We start from the raw sequence: 16,354 nt of genomic DNA on the forward strand, positions 1-16,354 counted from the left end.
TGTTAGCTGTCAACAACAACAAAACAAACTGAGGGGCTGGGGTTGTTTCACATGGCAACAGCAACGAGCGTGAACTGGATATGCGTGAAAATAAAACTACACAATATAAATTTCCATAGTCATTCTATGTATAGCCCCATTTCTCTCTACACACTCTCGTGTAACGAATACAAGAAAGCTGAAGGGGCACCAGAGTGGGTACGAGTTTCTCTTCCCTGGAGGTGTCTCCACTTTCCCAACACAGCAGCACTTCTGCTTATCACTGCTCATTAGTGCCCTCTGTTGCCTCTGATGAAGACTTGTCTGTTTTCTTCGACTTCCTCTGCAGTTGCTCTTGTTCCTTCTTCCGAAGCTTTTCCCTTTGCTTTTCCATTTTCTCTTGAGCTTTGCGAGCTTTCTCCAAGGATGCTTTCATTTCCTTTAGCTTTTTTTTAATGATTGCTCTGTCCTGGGAAGATGTCATACCAAGAGCCTGAGGTGGGGAAAACAAAATTAAAAAATAAAAAGAATTTCATATGATTTAATCTATCACATTTTTTTTCATATTCTAGTAATAACTCTCCTTAGGTAGAAGACTATAACAACTAAGCAAATTTGAGACAGACTCGGAAACATTACTGATGTGTAAGTAATACACTTCTGTACTACTTTTCATGCCTTCCATTTCTAGAATATTAAAGAATTAGATCTCATTGCTGCCACCACCAATATCGATTTCATTGATCAAATGAGGCAAAAAAAGATTAAATTATTTGCCTGAAGTCATCTAAGTCTACATAGAACAAGACTTCCCAATTCTCACTTCTATGCCTTAGTCAAACATTCACTTGCTTTCTTCTAAAACCCCTAGAGTTAGTGAAATGCCAGCAAAAAAATTCATAAAGGAAAGACCAAACTTGGACTTTTAAATTTGCTGAGCTTCCCACAACTCCTTCCTGTAATTATTTTTGACAAAAGTACGCTCATATTTTCACTACAAGAAACAAAGCATACTTTATACATCAAAACTGTATTTAGTTCTAACATAGTACAACTGGTATCAGTTTATGCCTCCAGAATCCCACTAATCTATTTTTCAGTTGCTACTTCTGATGTGTATCTACTATCTTCTCCAAATCACCCTTTTGCAAAACAGAGCTGGATGAGAAATACGTGCATGCAAATACCATTTATACATGCTGCTATATGATTTATGCATGCTAATATGGGTACATTATATACACCCAGAGTTTTCACAAAGGAAATGCCCTCTGTTTCTGAAGCTTCTGAATCCAAGTGCATATGGGAATTTCTTAAAGTATTGCTGTGGCTTTATACTCTGTGTTTATTATTCTAGTCTATCACCACCCCACACATAGGGATTCACTGCTTGCTGGCCAAATTCTTACTTCCTTTAAGATTACCTAAAGTGACAACAAATACTACAGTTAGTCTGGAAGTCCAGTCCATCAATTACCTTGAGCTTGCTCCCATCCAGCTGAAGGAGATGCTCCCCGTTAATGTTTTGGGCACTGAATTCAGAAGCATACTGTTCAAGGTTCAGGCTCATTAACCAGTGGGAAACCTGCTGCACGCTCCACTCCTGAACAGCACGACTCTGACACTGACTGTGCTTAGGAGACTGTCCGTCATCAAGGATCTGCGACAAAAACATGCTGCATCATTATTAAAAGGGTAACAGGGATGAGTAACAACATTTTTCTGTACAAACTGCCAGCATCAGAGCAGAGGTAACTGTACTATCTTTACACTATAATAACAATTTCACACCACTATATTACATCTGTATCTAACTAGATATCTAAGAATTGGTACAAGGTATCCAAAAAGTCTTCTATCTACAAATAGATGAAGAAAAAGGAACTGGCATTTCTTTTAACCCAAACAGGGACTGAGATGGCCAAGTGGCACAATTCAAAGCAGGTATGCTCCCATTCCCTTGCAAGATTTTTATCCTTCAAATTAGAACGTTTCTAAAGGATGCAGTGAATTCTGCATTCCACTTCCTGGGCTCATTCACAGATCTTTATGATGTGTTTAAGCTATAAACCAAGAAATTCAAGGGAAAAAACCCCTCAGAAAACCACTCTAAAGTTCAAGGTGATGACATCAAACAGCCAGCGAGACTGACACTATCTATGGAAGACTATGGGATGACACAGAGGAGCAGTAAGGAACATGCAGCAATCCCACAGCCCTGGCCCTGCCCTCACCATGCTGCTGCGGCGGGGAGCACAAACGCAGCACCAGGAGGGGCAGGTGGGGCTTCAGCTGCTGGAGCAGCCCTGTGTCCCTGCTCTGCCACTTTATTCCACCCAGGGATAGGCCAGTGGGGCCTGGAACAAAAGCAACTCTGTTCCAGCTGTGGTCAGCAAAGCAGCTGCTACAGGCTGCAGCAGCTGTCTGCCATTAGAGCAGCTTTTACACTGGGTTAGATGGTGCTGGGAGCTCTCTCAGCTTGTGGCTGTCCAGTTCCCAGGACTGGGGAAAAGACAGTTTAAGCACTATATTTTCCTTCTCCTGTCACCAGCAGGAGCTCAGCGCAGCTGATGCTTGGCCAGGTGGATTTGCTCTGACACCGACCCTCCTCCCCCTTCCAGCATACTGCAAAAACTGCAATTTGCTATGGCCTTCAAAACTCTTAGCAGAAAGAAGAGGGGAACTCAAGACAAGGAGAGAGGAGCCAGTGACATCTGCGTGTTCTGCTCAAACAAGGGGGTTTGCCACACAACACCGTGAAACAAGAAATACGAATCTGCAAATGAGACAATACGTTGCCACACGATGGTCACACGATTCACCACAACAGCACACTAGTATCTCACCTCATCATCAATCATATCCAGGCTCTGAGTGAGGGAGCAACAAAGAAATGGGAAAGAAAAGCATTATAGAAACAAAATACAGAACGTGTAACAGCATGTAAAAGTTCAGGCAAGGGCAGCACTAAGATTTGCAAACAGATATGGCTACTCAAAATCAAAGGGACTTCCTTTAAAAAAAATTATTTCCAGAAGCAGAAAGGTTATGTTGAAAGCTCAGCACACACATGATTTGGCAGCTAAACCTGAGACTGTGTCAATGAACCCCCCTTGGAGTTCCTGGTCTTGACACCCTAGAACTGGTGGGAACCTTCCTGATGGCTCCAATTGCAAGAGCAAAAGCTTATTAATTAGAGGAGAACAACCTGCAAGAACTGAGTTCCCTCCCCACCCTTTCATTTTTTTCATCTCCTTCAAATAATCATGTCAGATCTGCCAGAGAAGCCCAAGCAAAGAACTGCTGGTAGTAATATGCTATGAAAGGCTGAAGAGCAATGCTGGTCTAATCCCCTGCCAGGGGGGTTGTGGAGGTTTCCACTGCAGCTCTTGCTGCACATGCTGCTCGACTTGGAGGCTGCAATTTGGCACTCAGCAGAGGATGGAGAAAACACATTCATTTTTAAGACCTGTTCAGGCTTGATATTTTAGAAGTGAGAGCGAGCTGAACAAGCAAAATGAAAGCATTTTCAAGCTTTTAATTCAACACCACTGGGAACAGGCCACTGTCACAATAAAATACATAATATAAGGGGAATGAAACATGGTAAGAGAATGAAATGTATTACCAAGACAGTATTAATACTAAATAAAGTGTAAATGATGACTTTGTTGTTTTCAGTAATTCAGAGAATATATAGATTTGTCTGCCCTCTCCTATGATTGTTATAAATTTTTGCCCTTTATTACCTGCAGTAAGTAACCTCTAAAGAATGGTTGGGTTTGTAGACTTGCATTTTGGCAAATGGGGCTGCATGGAACAGCACGCACTCTTCAAACCCATGCAAAGCATGCAGGAACTAACAGAACAAACCTAACTATCACACAAAAAAAAGACATAGATACTTGAAGTTCTTCCTCTGTAGAAAAAAACCCTGGCTCAAACCTCACATGAAAAATGTGAAGTTCTTACAGAGCGTTTGTAAAAGAACAAAGGCACAGGTTTCCTGACTCCGCAGGACACATTGTCAGCTACTGTCGAACTGTGCAACTTCACTGACAACTGAGTTACAAAATTAGTATCTTAAGAAAAGTATTTTCAATATATTATATTCAGCTCAATTATGTCACCAATTTACAGGGTTAGGAATGCTTTTTCACATTATCATTGTTTGAAAAAACTTTGGTTTGAAGTAACTGAATTCAAATCCACTGTGCAAAGCAAGCACAAAGAATGTAAAGTGGATTAACACATATGCGTTCTAATCAATATACATACATTCAGGTACAGTAACACACAATTACTGCATGTACAGGTCATCGTTATTTTAATGTATCAGGTTAAAAATTAGTCTAGGTGAAGGTGCCTTACACCTCAACTATATTTACCAAACTATACTGTATCTTTATTGTCTCAAAATTGTCTCAATTATGTCTAGTTTAGTGTATGTGTATTTATAACTATGGGTTCACATATACATATTTAGAATGTAGGAAGAATGTATTGAAATCTGTGAGGTTATAGCATCTCTGAGGAAACCAACTGCACTCTACTTTCCTACAGTAATACCATAGGACCTTTATTTCAAGTCATTATTATATGAACAAGAAAAATCGTAATCTAGAAAACAAGATTAATTTTCTTCTCCCATTCAATTGCCTAAAAAATATCCCTTTATTATCTGAGTAATTATTAAGCCAAATGCCATGGGAGAATGAAAACAACTATTTCCCACCTTAAACAATTTCATCAGCATACCTCATCTGATGACAGTGCCAAGGAATGCGAGAAACCTGGGGTTTTAGGTTCTGCTCCTAAACCGCTCAAATCAGCTGAACTTGTGCTGCTGGGACTGAAATCATCATTGAATGTGAAATTCTGTGGAGAAAAAGATAAGTCAGAATGAACAAATGATCTCACAGCGCAACTAAAAGGGAAATTTGCTTTGTCTTCCAGGTTGGCATAGTTCAGGAGTGATTTCAACCATTTACCAAACCAGTTACAATACACATGAGGAAGCCTAATTTTTAATATTGTTAACATTTATAGAATACACAGTATTTTTACCACTGTGTACTTCAAGAGACACCTTTGCCAGCTTAATGCCTCAATGAATAGCAAAGGAGCCTGAAAGCAATTTCCGGACTCCCTCTTAAGATGCTGGCTCTCATCCTGGAGCTAAATTACTGCTTCCGCGGGTTAATCACTAGCATTTTACTGTCCTCCAAATATTTAGGACAAGCGTAGCACAGGCAGTAGCACAAAGAATAGGACAGAGGATTAATTAGCAGAAAGAAGTGAAAACTGCTATTGAAAGAGCAAGGAGAATATCCTGTGAATCCACTTCTGAGTCCCAAATAATATCCTAGAAAAGTGAAAGGATCCTCCCTCTTTGCCTATACCTTTAGAAAAAACTGAAATTGAAAGCAAGAGAGATCTCTGGATACTGAATGTTATTTACTGAACTAATAACCATAAAACAAACCCTGTTTTTTCTTAAGAATGCAATGACAGACATCACACCTTATAGCAAAGAATAGTAAAAGCATGCATATATTTTTCAGGAATACAGCAAAATTACCATCAGAAGAACACAAAAATTAACAAGTATTTCACATTAGAATGAGAACCATAAAAACCCAAAATCTATAAAAAATTAAGGACACCATGATATTCCAATTAACTTGAACAAATAGTTGATGATATGGAGACCTCTAATCTCTACTCTAACATCTAAATGAATATCAAATTCAATTCACCTTTGATATTCAATTTAAAAAAACGGATCCAAACATCAAAACCCCAAACAACACTAGAAAAGTTATCCTTTTATTCCCTCAAAAGATATTTGGCCTATCTTTCCTGAAAACAAGAAAACTTCCCAAAATATCAAGTGTTGATCCTCTTAGTTTTGCTGGAAATGCAACTAAATATTGGTATCCCATGTTGCTTTAAAAACCTGAATAGCAGTATAGAAACTCTGAAATTATCAGAGCTTGCAAACTTTACAGAGAACATCAAAATGGTTTTGTGATCAGTTTTCTCACATCTACATTTAGAATTCGTGTTCTGTTTTCCCAACTCTTTACAGAGGAGAAGAAAATCCCAGTAGCTTCCTTAACATGCAAACTTTTAGCCCCCACAGTGTTCTTAGGCCAGGAGTTCAACAGCTCTACCTCCTGTTGTGTGAAGAACATCTTTTTCTTTTTTAAGTACTCTGATTTTTCTTTCACTTCTATTTTCTGCAAGCTTCAGCCTTATGATTAATTTAAGTCTTTAAAATTTAATTTTCTATAGGAAAAACACAAGATAGCCAAAGCCTGCTAATGATTATGATAGCAGGACAACCCCCTCCCCACAAAAAAACCTCAACCTAATACTAACTGTAAAAGGGGGTGTAGTTTTCTCCATTTGAAAATTATTTCTATACAATGTCTGTTTAAAGGCACAAATAGGATTTACATGTCTAATCCTCATCTTTCTTTTTCAAAAGAAACAGGATAACTGATTAGTTTCTCTTTAATCTTCAGAGATTTCACCTGAGGTCTTCTCTATGAATCTGATTTGGACTGGTCAGCCTTGTGTTGCTCTCCCTACCTGGTAACACAAGCACAGCTATGACCTTGCACAGCTTGATGCACAGAAGTAAGGTATCACCGGCTTTTGGCACCAAAAGAGTAAGAAATGCCTATGGAAACTGCTATTTTATACATGCATGTGTTTGTAGAAGACAGAGAAATTAGATTTCTGATTCATATTCCTGTACATGAAGTTGAGAACTGCATCTGTTTGTTTTTACCAGATCAATACAAAAAGTCAACTGCTACAAGTTATAAGAAGATACAGGCAGAGAAATATTTTCCAGAAGTGAAAATAAACATGAAAAAGTTAAGTATCTTACTATAATTAAGGGTTATTTAAGGAGTTATCATGCCGAAACATTCATGCACATAGAAAGGAATCACACAGATATATTAAATTGTAATAGTTCGTATTTACAGTTCAAGCATCTTCATATAGAGAATTAAATCCAACATCCAGCATGCATGACAAACAGATTTCATTACTGGGGGAAAAAAGGCAGATGACTGATGGCATACAGCATTTCTTCACTTGCAAACACGTCATTTGAACATGGGTAGGTATTCCCACAATCAGTCCTGAAGAATGCAGAAGATATCTATAATTCAATACACAAATCTAGCATTTGTTCAGTGGATCCAAATGCTAATTTCCACTGGCACCACTTGCTTTTGTTACAGTACAGCACACCACAGTTAGTTTACTGAATTAATGTACATTAAGACAGAGTAAAAAGGTAGAATGTGGAACGGTAGATTGACAGAGATGTTCTGTTGAATGAACTTTTACTGTACAATGAACACCATGCACTGTTTATTGTAGTAGTCACATATTGGCCTGTTCTTTTTTCCAGAAACATGAAGCCAATTATGCCACTTAACACAGTGGGAATAAGGTAGTTTTTATTTTCTACCTTTGACCCTTTTTTAGCTGGACTTATATTTTCAGAGGAAGCTTCAGTTGAGCTGGTAGGCGATGGCAGGTTGCTGGAAGAATTGGATCCCTTGCCACTCTCTCCATACCATGTGAATGGTACACAGTGTGGGAGAGAATAGGATCGCTCTGCTAAAGATTTAGTGTTTGCTGATTTCTGCAGCGTCTCTCTGGCGGTCCTGTTTAAGAGAAAGGAGCAGGAGTATGTGTTAGGTTATAAAATAAGAGAAAACAAAGTGCTACAGAGGCAGTTAATTATAAAAAGGGTGACATTCCCTGTAACTGTGACTAAAGAACTGAGTGCCACGCAGCTGGCAGGGGCATGCCTGAAATCCCTCCTTCAGCAGAAGAAGAAAAAAGTGGGTTATTTTGATTCTTTTACTAATTCAAGCTCTCTTAGACAACATACACCCAGCAAACGGAGATAGATGCCAGCTGAAAATGCCTGTACACCTGCCATTTGGATGTGGACCAGCTATAGCCAAGAAGCTACATGTTGTGTCCGTGCATTTCTGAGCCCCAGTGGTATCTCAGCATGATTAAATGGATTAGACTCAGCACTGACCCAAGTGGGCTCTGGTTCCCAGAGAAGGTCTGGCTTGGATTTTGAGCTGAGGCAGAATGAATCAGGTGCATCTGTATCCATCTATGGAGATGTGCCTTTGATACAACAGCTAAATACTGATAAGAGTATTATTACCTTGATTTTAACGTTATTAGATATTCAAAATATTAATATAGAAAAAAGGAAAGAAACACCGGTGTGATATTATCCGCTTCTCTCTTTGTAGTAACAAAGATTGCAGTGGATAATGTGATCAAGGCAAAGGTAACAGTTATAAAATAAAATGCCTAAATTATTTGCTAAATATATCATGTCAACAGTACAGTTTGTAAATTAAAAATAACTATGCAAAGTGTCTGCCTCAAAGAACTTATGTATATGTCATATTCTCATATTATTTATATCAACACATATATTACTGTTTCAGAGCATTAAACTTCTACTGCACACATGTAAATCTCCCCTCAACTTGTATCTTCTGGACAGCTTCTAAATCATTATTAACATAATCACTAGAGCTTCGTATATTGTGAAGCTTCTTTACTGTATGGATGCTGATCCTCTAACCTTGCTTGAAAGCAGAAAGAAAAAACAAACGATGTTGCCCGAATCACCTAGCTTCAGGCAGGGGAATACATGCTTTTTACTTAAATGGGCAATTTTTTATATGTAAGATTAGTGGTAGTCTTTGGAAATAATTCAGGATTTTATTTACACATCCTGAGTGCTATTTTTTTGGTAACAGCAAAATAATGCATGCAACATCCATCTGATAGTGTGTTAATTCTGTATCAATCAGTTGCTGTAATGGGCATAACTATAACAGGATGCTGTCTTTTGATCATCACCTTCCTTCATTCAAAGAGCTTATACAGCTTTGGACTATAGAGAAAACATCCCCATGTTTCTTCTGAGGCAAATTCTTTGGAGTTAGTAACAAAGGAAGTGGCAATAGGTGTTTAAAAAGTTATACTGAAATAATAACATTCCAGTATACAAAGGCCCAGTGAAAATTACAAATGCTTGTGAATTTTGACTTTGAGAGCAGTATTAAACTTTGCTTTTAGTAAGTTTATCCAAACTCAGAAATATTAACAAAAAATGCAGATAACTGATTTATCAAATGGTCTAATAAGCAACTGATCTCTCTACGCCGAGATCTGCTTTCTCTAAGGAACATACCTATGGGATCTCACAAACATCTGTAACATACTATGTCGATACAAGGAACACATCAAGTTCTTACAAACAAATATACATTCATTTCCCCCACCCTGTGGCTGCCTTACAGCTACACAGAGGTGCAGAGAATATGCTTTAACAAATCTCTCTCTGTCACTAGGGAAATCCAGCAGTGGGTATCACTAACTCCAGGTCACACTGCAAGCAGACACACCAGTGGAACCAACTGGAACAGGTTTGCTGATACCAGCCCAGAGGTGACAACTGCTGCCTAAGATCACTGAAGGTCCTGCCAGATATTTGCACAAATGGGCGCTGCACCAGAATATTGCACTTCAGTACAGTGTGCCGGAGGGACTAAGTCAGAAGTCTAAGGTTTCTTTTGCTTTTCTGATTTTACGGAGCTAGACAATATACTTGTCACTGGGTCTCCATACATGAGGCTGTCAGCAAAACTCCACAAATGGCTACATACTGGTTTTCCACCACAATGATTTTCTGAGTAGCATTCAAAGTTTGCTTTCTTCCGATAACTCTTTTATCACATAGGTTTTCTTTTGCATTATTTTATGTGCTGAGTTTCTGAGTTGCTATGTCCTTTCTAGACTTTTGGAACACATTAAGTTTCCTTAGCACTCCTAACATTAACTTGTCTTTCATACCTGGAACTAGGTATCACTGCCTGTAGGTGTAATTTTGTCAGAATCATCAGTACATGAGGAGAGATCTTCAGTAAAAATCTACACTAGCATTTGCAGAGAAGATTGCATCCTGCCATTCTGAACATTCATTTATTTATTCAGAGTCCAGATGCTGGTGATGCAGTTTCATCAGATCTCACAAGGAATTCACAGTTCCTTCCCTGAGAGTTGGTGATGTGACAAATTCAGTCAGCATTTTTCCCATCTATTTTCAACTTGCGACGTTCACCTTTCAAACCCTTCTGAAAGCATTCCCAATGCGGGTGCTGTGAAGCTGCAGTGAACAGCTGCTGCCCATCCTCGCTCTGGGTTTTTTTTCAGAAAAATATGTGGAATTGTGTCAAGATTTCTGGTTCGTGGGCATTATTAACCGACTGTGTGCGCATCTTCTAGGCCAGTTCTGGTAACCTATTTCTGCAAATCCCATTAGTGGATGCGACATAGTAGTGATGCCATGATATTACAAGTCTCCAAGTATTTTTAGGTTGTATGTTAGTCTTTCATTAGTTAAGAAATCTAGGTCTGTAAGCTCAGAAGGTTATGTCAAAGCTTAACACTTATGTATATGAAGTCAGTGGGACTGTTAATCATCTGCTAGGATGATTAGGTTTTTCCAACGTTTCTGGCATACCATTTCTTGCAACCTCAATCTTTTACCCATACCTACTGCCATAGGTCACCCTAATAGCTTCTTTCTCTTTCCGCTTCTTGCCCTTGTTTGAACTCCTTCTCAAGGGAGCCCTACAAGAATATTAGAAAACATCAGGAAACATCTTTGAAATTTTACTTTCAATCCTTTTAATGAAAAAAAAAAAAGTATTTTAAATGCAAAATGCTTACCCAAGATCTGCAAGTTTTCGCTTTAGTTTTTCTGTATGCCCTATAGTAGGACTGGTTGCTCTTGCTGCCTGAGCACATGTGGCACCATCTAGGATACATTTGTACACGGAAGAATGGACATTATTATTTTTAATTGCTACTGATAGCTATTCCACTTTCCATCCAGAACAATTTCTGTATCTTTTCATAATTAGCTATGCATACACACACAGGTGTGTGAGTACACAATTTAATCAGCTGAATTCTTCTCATTTTTAAGAAGATGGTGTGAAGAGAAATAAAAATAAATAAATACTTTCAGAATTTGAAAATACACATGAAGAAATCTTATTTTAATTGAAGAAAATGAAAAGTTAATTTTGGTTGAGTTTTAATGAATGTGTAGTATGTCAAACAACACAAAAGATTTAAAGGTAAACATTACAGTGAATCAATTTTTAAAGTCAGCAGTAGCCACTTAAGTTTCCTTTTACAGATTTCATTTGGTATGTACGCTTTACTTCCAAAATGAGTCCTGAAAAACTTTCTTGAACTTTGGAGCCAAGGGTACCTTTTATGATGGATATGCTAGGTAATTGTTATCTGTTTAGCTTGAACACCTTTGTTAAAATAAACATTTAACTTGAAATCCAACCATTCTGAATTAAAAAAAAATAATTAAAAGTAGCTTAGTTAATAAATTTGCCCTGAGACGTCTACCAATTTTTGATCTATTCTACAAACACTGTTAAAGCCTAAGGAGGAAACAGCCTACAGACCTATAAAGCCAAAACAATGAATCTGAGTCTGCAAAACATCCTGTGAAATCTATACAGAAGTTAAACAGAAAACACAGAGCAGTTGAAAAATTCAGACATGGTTTCAGTGATTCTTAAACATAAAGAGTGTCCCCAAATATTCTAGAGGAAGCAGATGAAGGTCACTCATTCATGCCACTTGCGGTTTGGTGACTTTTACAATGTGACCTCAGATGTACAGTGACTTTTAACTGAAAGCACTGTTGGGTTTTTGGATTTCTCTGCTGTAGCTGACATGAATTAAGCTCTCAGAATTAACCTAAAATACCACAGCACTATCACAGTACAGTCAACTGCATGTACAGAACTTTGTACATCACTTTGTGGATAATATTGGCCAAGTTTTCATTCAAGTAAAAAATTCAATGCGCAACTGCTTCGAAAATCCTGGGGAAAGCAGGAAAATAAGTCTCTTGCAATACCCGCAGTCTAAAAGCCATACTATTTCTACCAACGCAAGTCCTTATGTGAAAAAAAAAACCTTCAAGAACAACTGACAAGTAACGTCATGGCAAAAAAAGCAAATAAAAAAACCATAGTATGAAGAATGGCAAAAACAAGGCAAAGTCTCCTGAGAAGAAAACCTTTCCCCAGGGAATCTGAGGAGAACCGTAGGCAATATACGCTTTGCCTCAGCCCTACACGGTACACACTACTCTCCTCTCTCCTCTTAGCATTCCTCTTTCACCTTTAATGCATACTTCTTATTTAACCACTGTCAAAATTGCCACTTCCAAGAATAAAAGCTGTAATGTTTATTTTCACACTAGCTATCCACAGGCAAGTGGGGCTTGGGGGCCAAGAGGCAGTGGGCTTTTTTGAGAAACTTCTTAAAGAAAATAAATGAAACTATAAGGTACACTGCTGTTGTGGTGGGCAAATAACGAAAGTATTTAGTAGTTGGAGGTTTTGCTGCTGGAGTAGAACAAATAATGTGCTCAGCAGGGACACGTAGCAGCTACGTGGTATGGCCAATTTCTGTTTGGGCTCTTGTATCACAATGCTCCCACTCACATGCAGCTTGGCCCAGCCAGGGCATTTGGAATCATGATGATTTGCTGGGGAAAACATTCATGCTGGCTATGGGATACAGTGGAAGATGGATCGGCTAGGTCTCAAAACAAGCCTCAGTGGCAGAGCAGATTTGAATCTACAGGGTCTTGCACACATGGAGGTACACAGTGCTTGGCACATGGCAGTGGCCACGAGCCAGGGCTGCAGGTGCCCTGCCTGGGGGCAGGAAGGGACTTTGACCACCCAGGATGGGTGCATCTTCCCTGACTCCTTGTAGTTCTTCAGAGAGAGTGAGGGAGAGCCAGTTCCTCAGAATAAATCACACAGAAGATGTTTAATCCATCACTTTCAGACTCCATGAGCTGGTGTAAGTAATCTGTGGCCGATGGATGTGAAAGGAGACTAGACCCAACTTTATTCCCCAAGATCCCAAACCAGTTGCAGCCAACCTCACATCAGCAGAGTATTGCCCATAAGGGTCACCTCGGCTGCCTCGTCAAAGGATGCTGTTGCACAAAACAGGCAGAACTGAAGAAAATAAATTAATCATACACATACATGAAAAAGTTGAGCTTAAAAGATGAACAAGCAACATTCCTCATCATTTTGCAATGAAACTGATCTCATGCCACTTCAGCTCTTCCCACAACACTGTAGGATCTCTTAAGAAAAAAAAAAAAAGACAAGTGTGAGCTTGCTAATGCTCACTTTTGCTAATGAGAGATTAATTGACACACACGTGTCCACAGATGTGCTCTTCTTCCACCTCTAAGAAAACCCTACCTGAACACACAGAACAAGTATTTCTTTTCCAATCTGTAACAGTTTGACAGTCAAATTAATAATCAATTAAAATTGTATTGCCACAATACTTGTTGCCAAACAACTGCTTTAGGACATTTCTTTTTTGTAGGAATTATTAAATGCGAATTTTCCATTTGAAACTAAATTAATTTTCATGTACTCCTCAGAATCTGGATACACCCGAAAGCACTGGTTGTTTACTTAACAGTCACAGTGGGGAAAGCATAACACCAATATTTAGACAGAGATTATTTTTCAAACCTAAACTGTAAAGAGTGACACAGTAGGTGGAATATAATACCCTGTTCCTTACACTACAAGGCTAGTCTCCACTGAATTTTTATCAAGGTGTTTTTCATACATCAATTGGAAATGCAGGATTTACAACTTCACTGATAAACCAATCATTCACTCAAGCTGAAGTATGAGTTTGGAAAGCCACATTCTTATGTTCACACCCTTATGTTTATTTCCAAAACTCAAATACTGAATTTAACTTTGATTCCTTAACAATTATACAATTAGAAACTATACAGTTAGACTACCTATTTCAGAGCCCACATAAAAATGCTAGCATATATTAACCTATGCTAAATTCAACAATACTTCATAAATCTGTCTCTTAGGAATCTGTGTGAAAGCGCTGTATGAAGATGAAGAAAAAATAGCTTGTAAATCAGTAGCAAGTCTTTTCAGATACACAGGCAAAAAAAATCCTCAACAAATTGTTCTTTTTAGTTAATTTAAGTAAACCAAAGTCTGTTATGAACCTATCCAGACCTATTCCTGCAGTCCTCACTTACAAACAATTTTTATCATGTATTTCAGCTTATGTTACAGTTTTAAGAGAATGCAAAGTGCACAGCTAAGAATGTTTAAGTTGTGCAAAATGCTAATTTTGACTTCACAAGGCATCTGAAAAGGACGGCTCAATATTCTGTGCCATTGTATTGTTAATGTGTTTAATAAACTGGTATCTGAGAAATGTACCTGATTTAGGTATGACTACATCATGTTTTATCCAGATTACATTTAAAGAATATGAATTAAATAAATAACAATGTGGCCAACCTCCCCAACAAATTACTTGATTTTTTTTTTGTTGTAAATGAAGAGTCTCTTGTTTAATCTGGACTATGCTGCCTCTCAGCAATTAAAAGCTACAATCTGTTATTCTTGCTTTACACTCCTTTCCCCACCCTCCAAAAAAATCATCTAGCAGTGCCAAAATCACATAATTCGAGTAAGTACACTGTGTTAAGCATGTTTCTAATACAGAAATGTCCCATGGTCCAATAATTTTGTTTTTTTTTTTAAATCAAAATACAAGATTTTCTTAAAGGCAACTTCCTCCTAGTTTTTTCAGTGAGTTCTAGGAAAGAATAAAACCAACAAAGGAAGCAGTTCCTGGTCTCATTTTAAATTCTGTCCCTTTCTTATACCATCATACAAGGTCATTTGTAATTTATTGGCTTCCAGGTACAGAAAAGAAGTTACAAGATGATGGCCTTCTAGTTGCTAAGGTCCTACTACACCCCAAAAGTTCATAAAGTAGATGCAAGTGAGCAAAATGATGCATCAATTTATTGTAAAAAATAGTAATACCTTTATCCTGTAAAATATTCCTGCCAGCCGGGTGATGCAAAGGAGATGCTTCAGAGCTGTGCCCAGATTTTGACGGAGAGGAAAGTGGAGTGTCTCCCCGAGCATGCGGGGAAAGGACACCTCCTTTGTGGTACTGTTCTTCTTCTTGGTTTTCAGTTAGGTTGTCAAGTGAGATTGCTGCACTGCTAGCCACAGGGGAGAGGGAGGAAGCACCAGAATCTGATGCTGGTGAAGATGCTCTCATGCATAAGGGCAGTGGTGATTTTGAAATGTGCATGGGACTACTGTAACTGTTTGATGGCTGTTGGTATAAGAGATTATAAAGCAAGTTATACCATTTAGTAACCAATCAGAGCAAGGTTTACTTTGAACATGCAATTCTTTTATTCATTATTTAGCCTTCTATTTATAGGAAACACTTTAGCAATTCATGCCATTACCTTTTGATACCACACACAGTTTTGTTCATTGGTATTTGCTTTCAGATGGAAGTCAGAATAGGACTAAACGAGTGAATATCATATCAATTGTGTTAACAAATTAACAAATAGAGAAATGCACAATTCAAGTTCCTTTCACCTCCTGCATAAATGAAAGGACTCACTCTGCACACATAAATCAGAAAGCCCAGAATTCCTGTTAAAAAAAAACCACAACAAAACCAAAAAAACCAGGTGTGCTGACTCAAAGGAGACCAAACTCACATGTCACTCAAGGACCTTCATAGCATACTGGCCACAAAGGAATAAATACTGCCTGTGCTACAATGAAAGGACAAAGATAGAGGATGTAATGACTTACAGGGGCAGTCTAGCACTCCATAGGAAGCCTGAAAGAGAGGTTAGAGTCCTTCTCACCTTTCGTTCAAGGCTGTCCTCTCCATCAGTTGAACTGATGCTATCATACAGCCTTGTTCTAGAAGGCCTCTGCCGCTTGTTCTTCACTGAAAGTTGAGCTCGAGTCTTCAGAGCTTTGGAGTCCAGTCTCTCTGTTTCTGGCACTGCTTCATTAAAATCTGTATGGAAATATGATTTGAAGCTATTTAACAGAAGAATCTTTCACTACTTTTTCCTAAGATAGGATCTGCAATTGTGAGTTCCTGCACTTTGCATGTCTTACTTGTACCTGTATCTTCATAACTGTTAAAGTACACATGCAAAAAAAAAAAAGGTTATTTGCAAAAACCATTAAAAGTTTATCTATACTGCAAATATTTAAAAATTCAATAAACGATTCCCACTTTATGTGAAGGACCACACAAAACCAGTTGTACTAGTGTACATCTGGGGTTTGTACAGATGTTGTCTTCTACTATATGTACTTTAAAATAACAAAATGGAAAAAAAAACCCC

General features: G+C 38.2%; 1 protein-coding gene across 1 annotated transcript in view; it reads right to left on the bottom strand.

Annotated features, from left to right (window-relative positions):
• Nucleotides 1-259: 259 nt before the first annotated feature.
• PPP1R9A (protein phosphatase 1, regulatory subunit 9A) overlaps nucleotides 260-16,354 on the bottom strand; it is a gene marked incomplete at its 5' end in the record, with an annotated part of 43,064 nt that continues 26,969 nt past the window's right edge. Inside the window, 8 exons of the mRNA XM_009695238.1 lie at nucleotides 260-472; nucleotides 1,457-1,639; nucleotides 4,738-4,857; nucleotides 7,475-7,673; nucleotides 10,606-10,683; nucleotides 10,783-10,870; nucleotides 15,003-15,303; nucleotides 15,860-16,017. Coding sequence (XP_009693540.1) covers nucleotides 260-472; nucleotides 1,457-1,639; nucleotides 4,738-4,857; nucleotides 7,475-7,673; nucleotides 10,606-10,683; nucleotides 10,783-10,870; nucleotides 15,003-15,303; nucleotides 15,860-16,017 — 1,340 coding nt within the window. The remainder of the gene's footprint in view (nucleotides 473-1,456; nucleotides 1,640-4,737; nucleotides 4,858-7,474; nucleotides 7,674-10,605; nucleotides 10,684-10,782; nucleotides 10,871-15,002; nucleotides 15,304-15,859; nucleotides 16,018-16,354) is intronic.

This window comes from Cariama cristata, unplaced genomic scaffold (assembly GCF_000690535.1).
Source record: "Cariama cristata isolate BGI_N322 unplaced genomic scaffold, ASM69053v1 scaffold19852, whole genome shotgun sequence".
Taxonomy (NCBI): domain Eukaryota; kingdom Metazoa; phylum Chordata; class Aves; order Cariamiformes; family Cariamidae; genus Cariama; species Cariama cristata.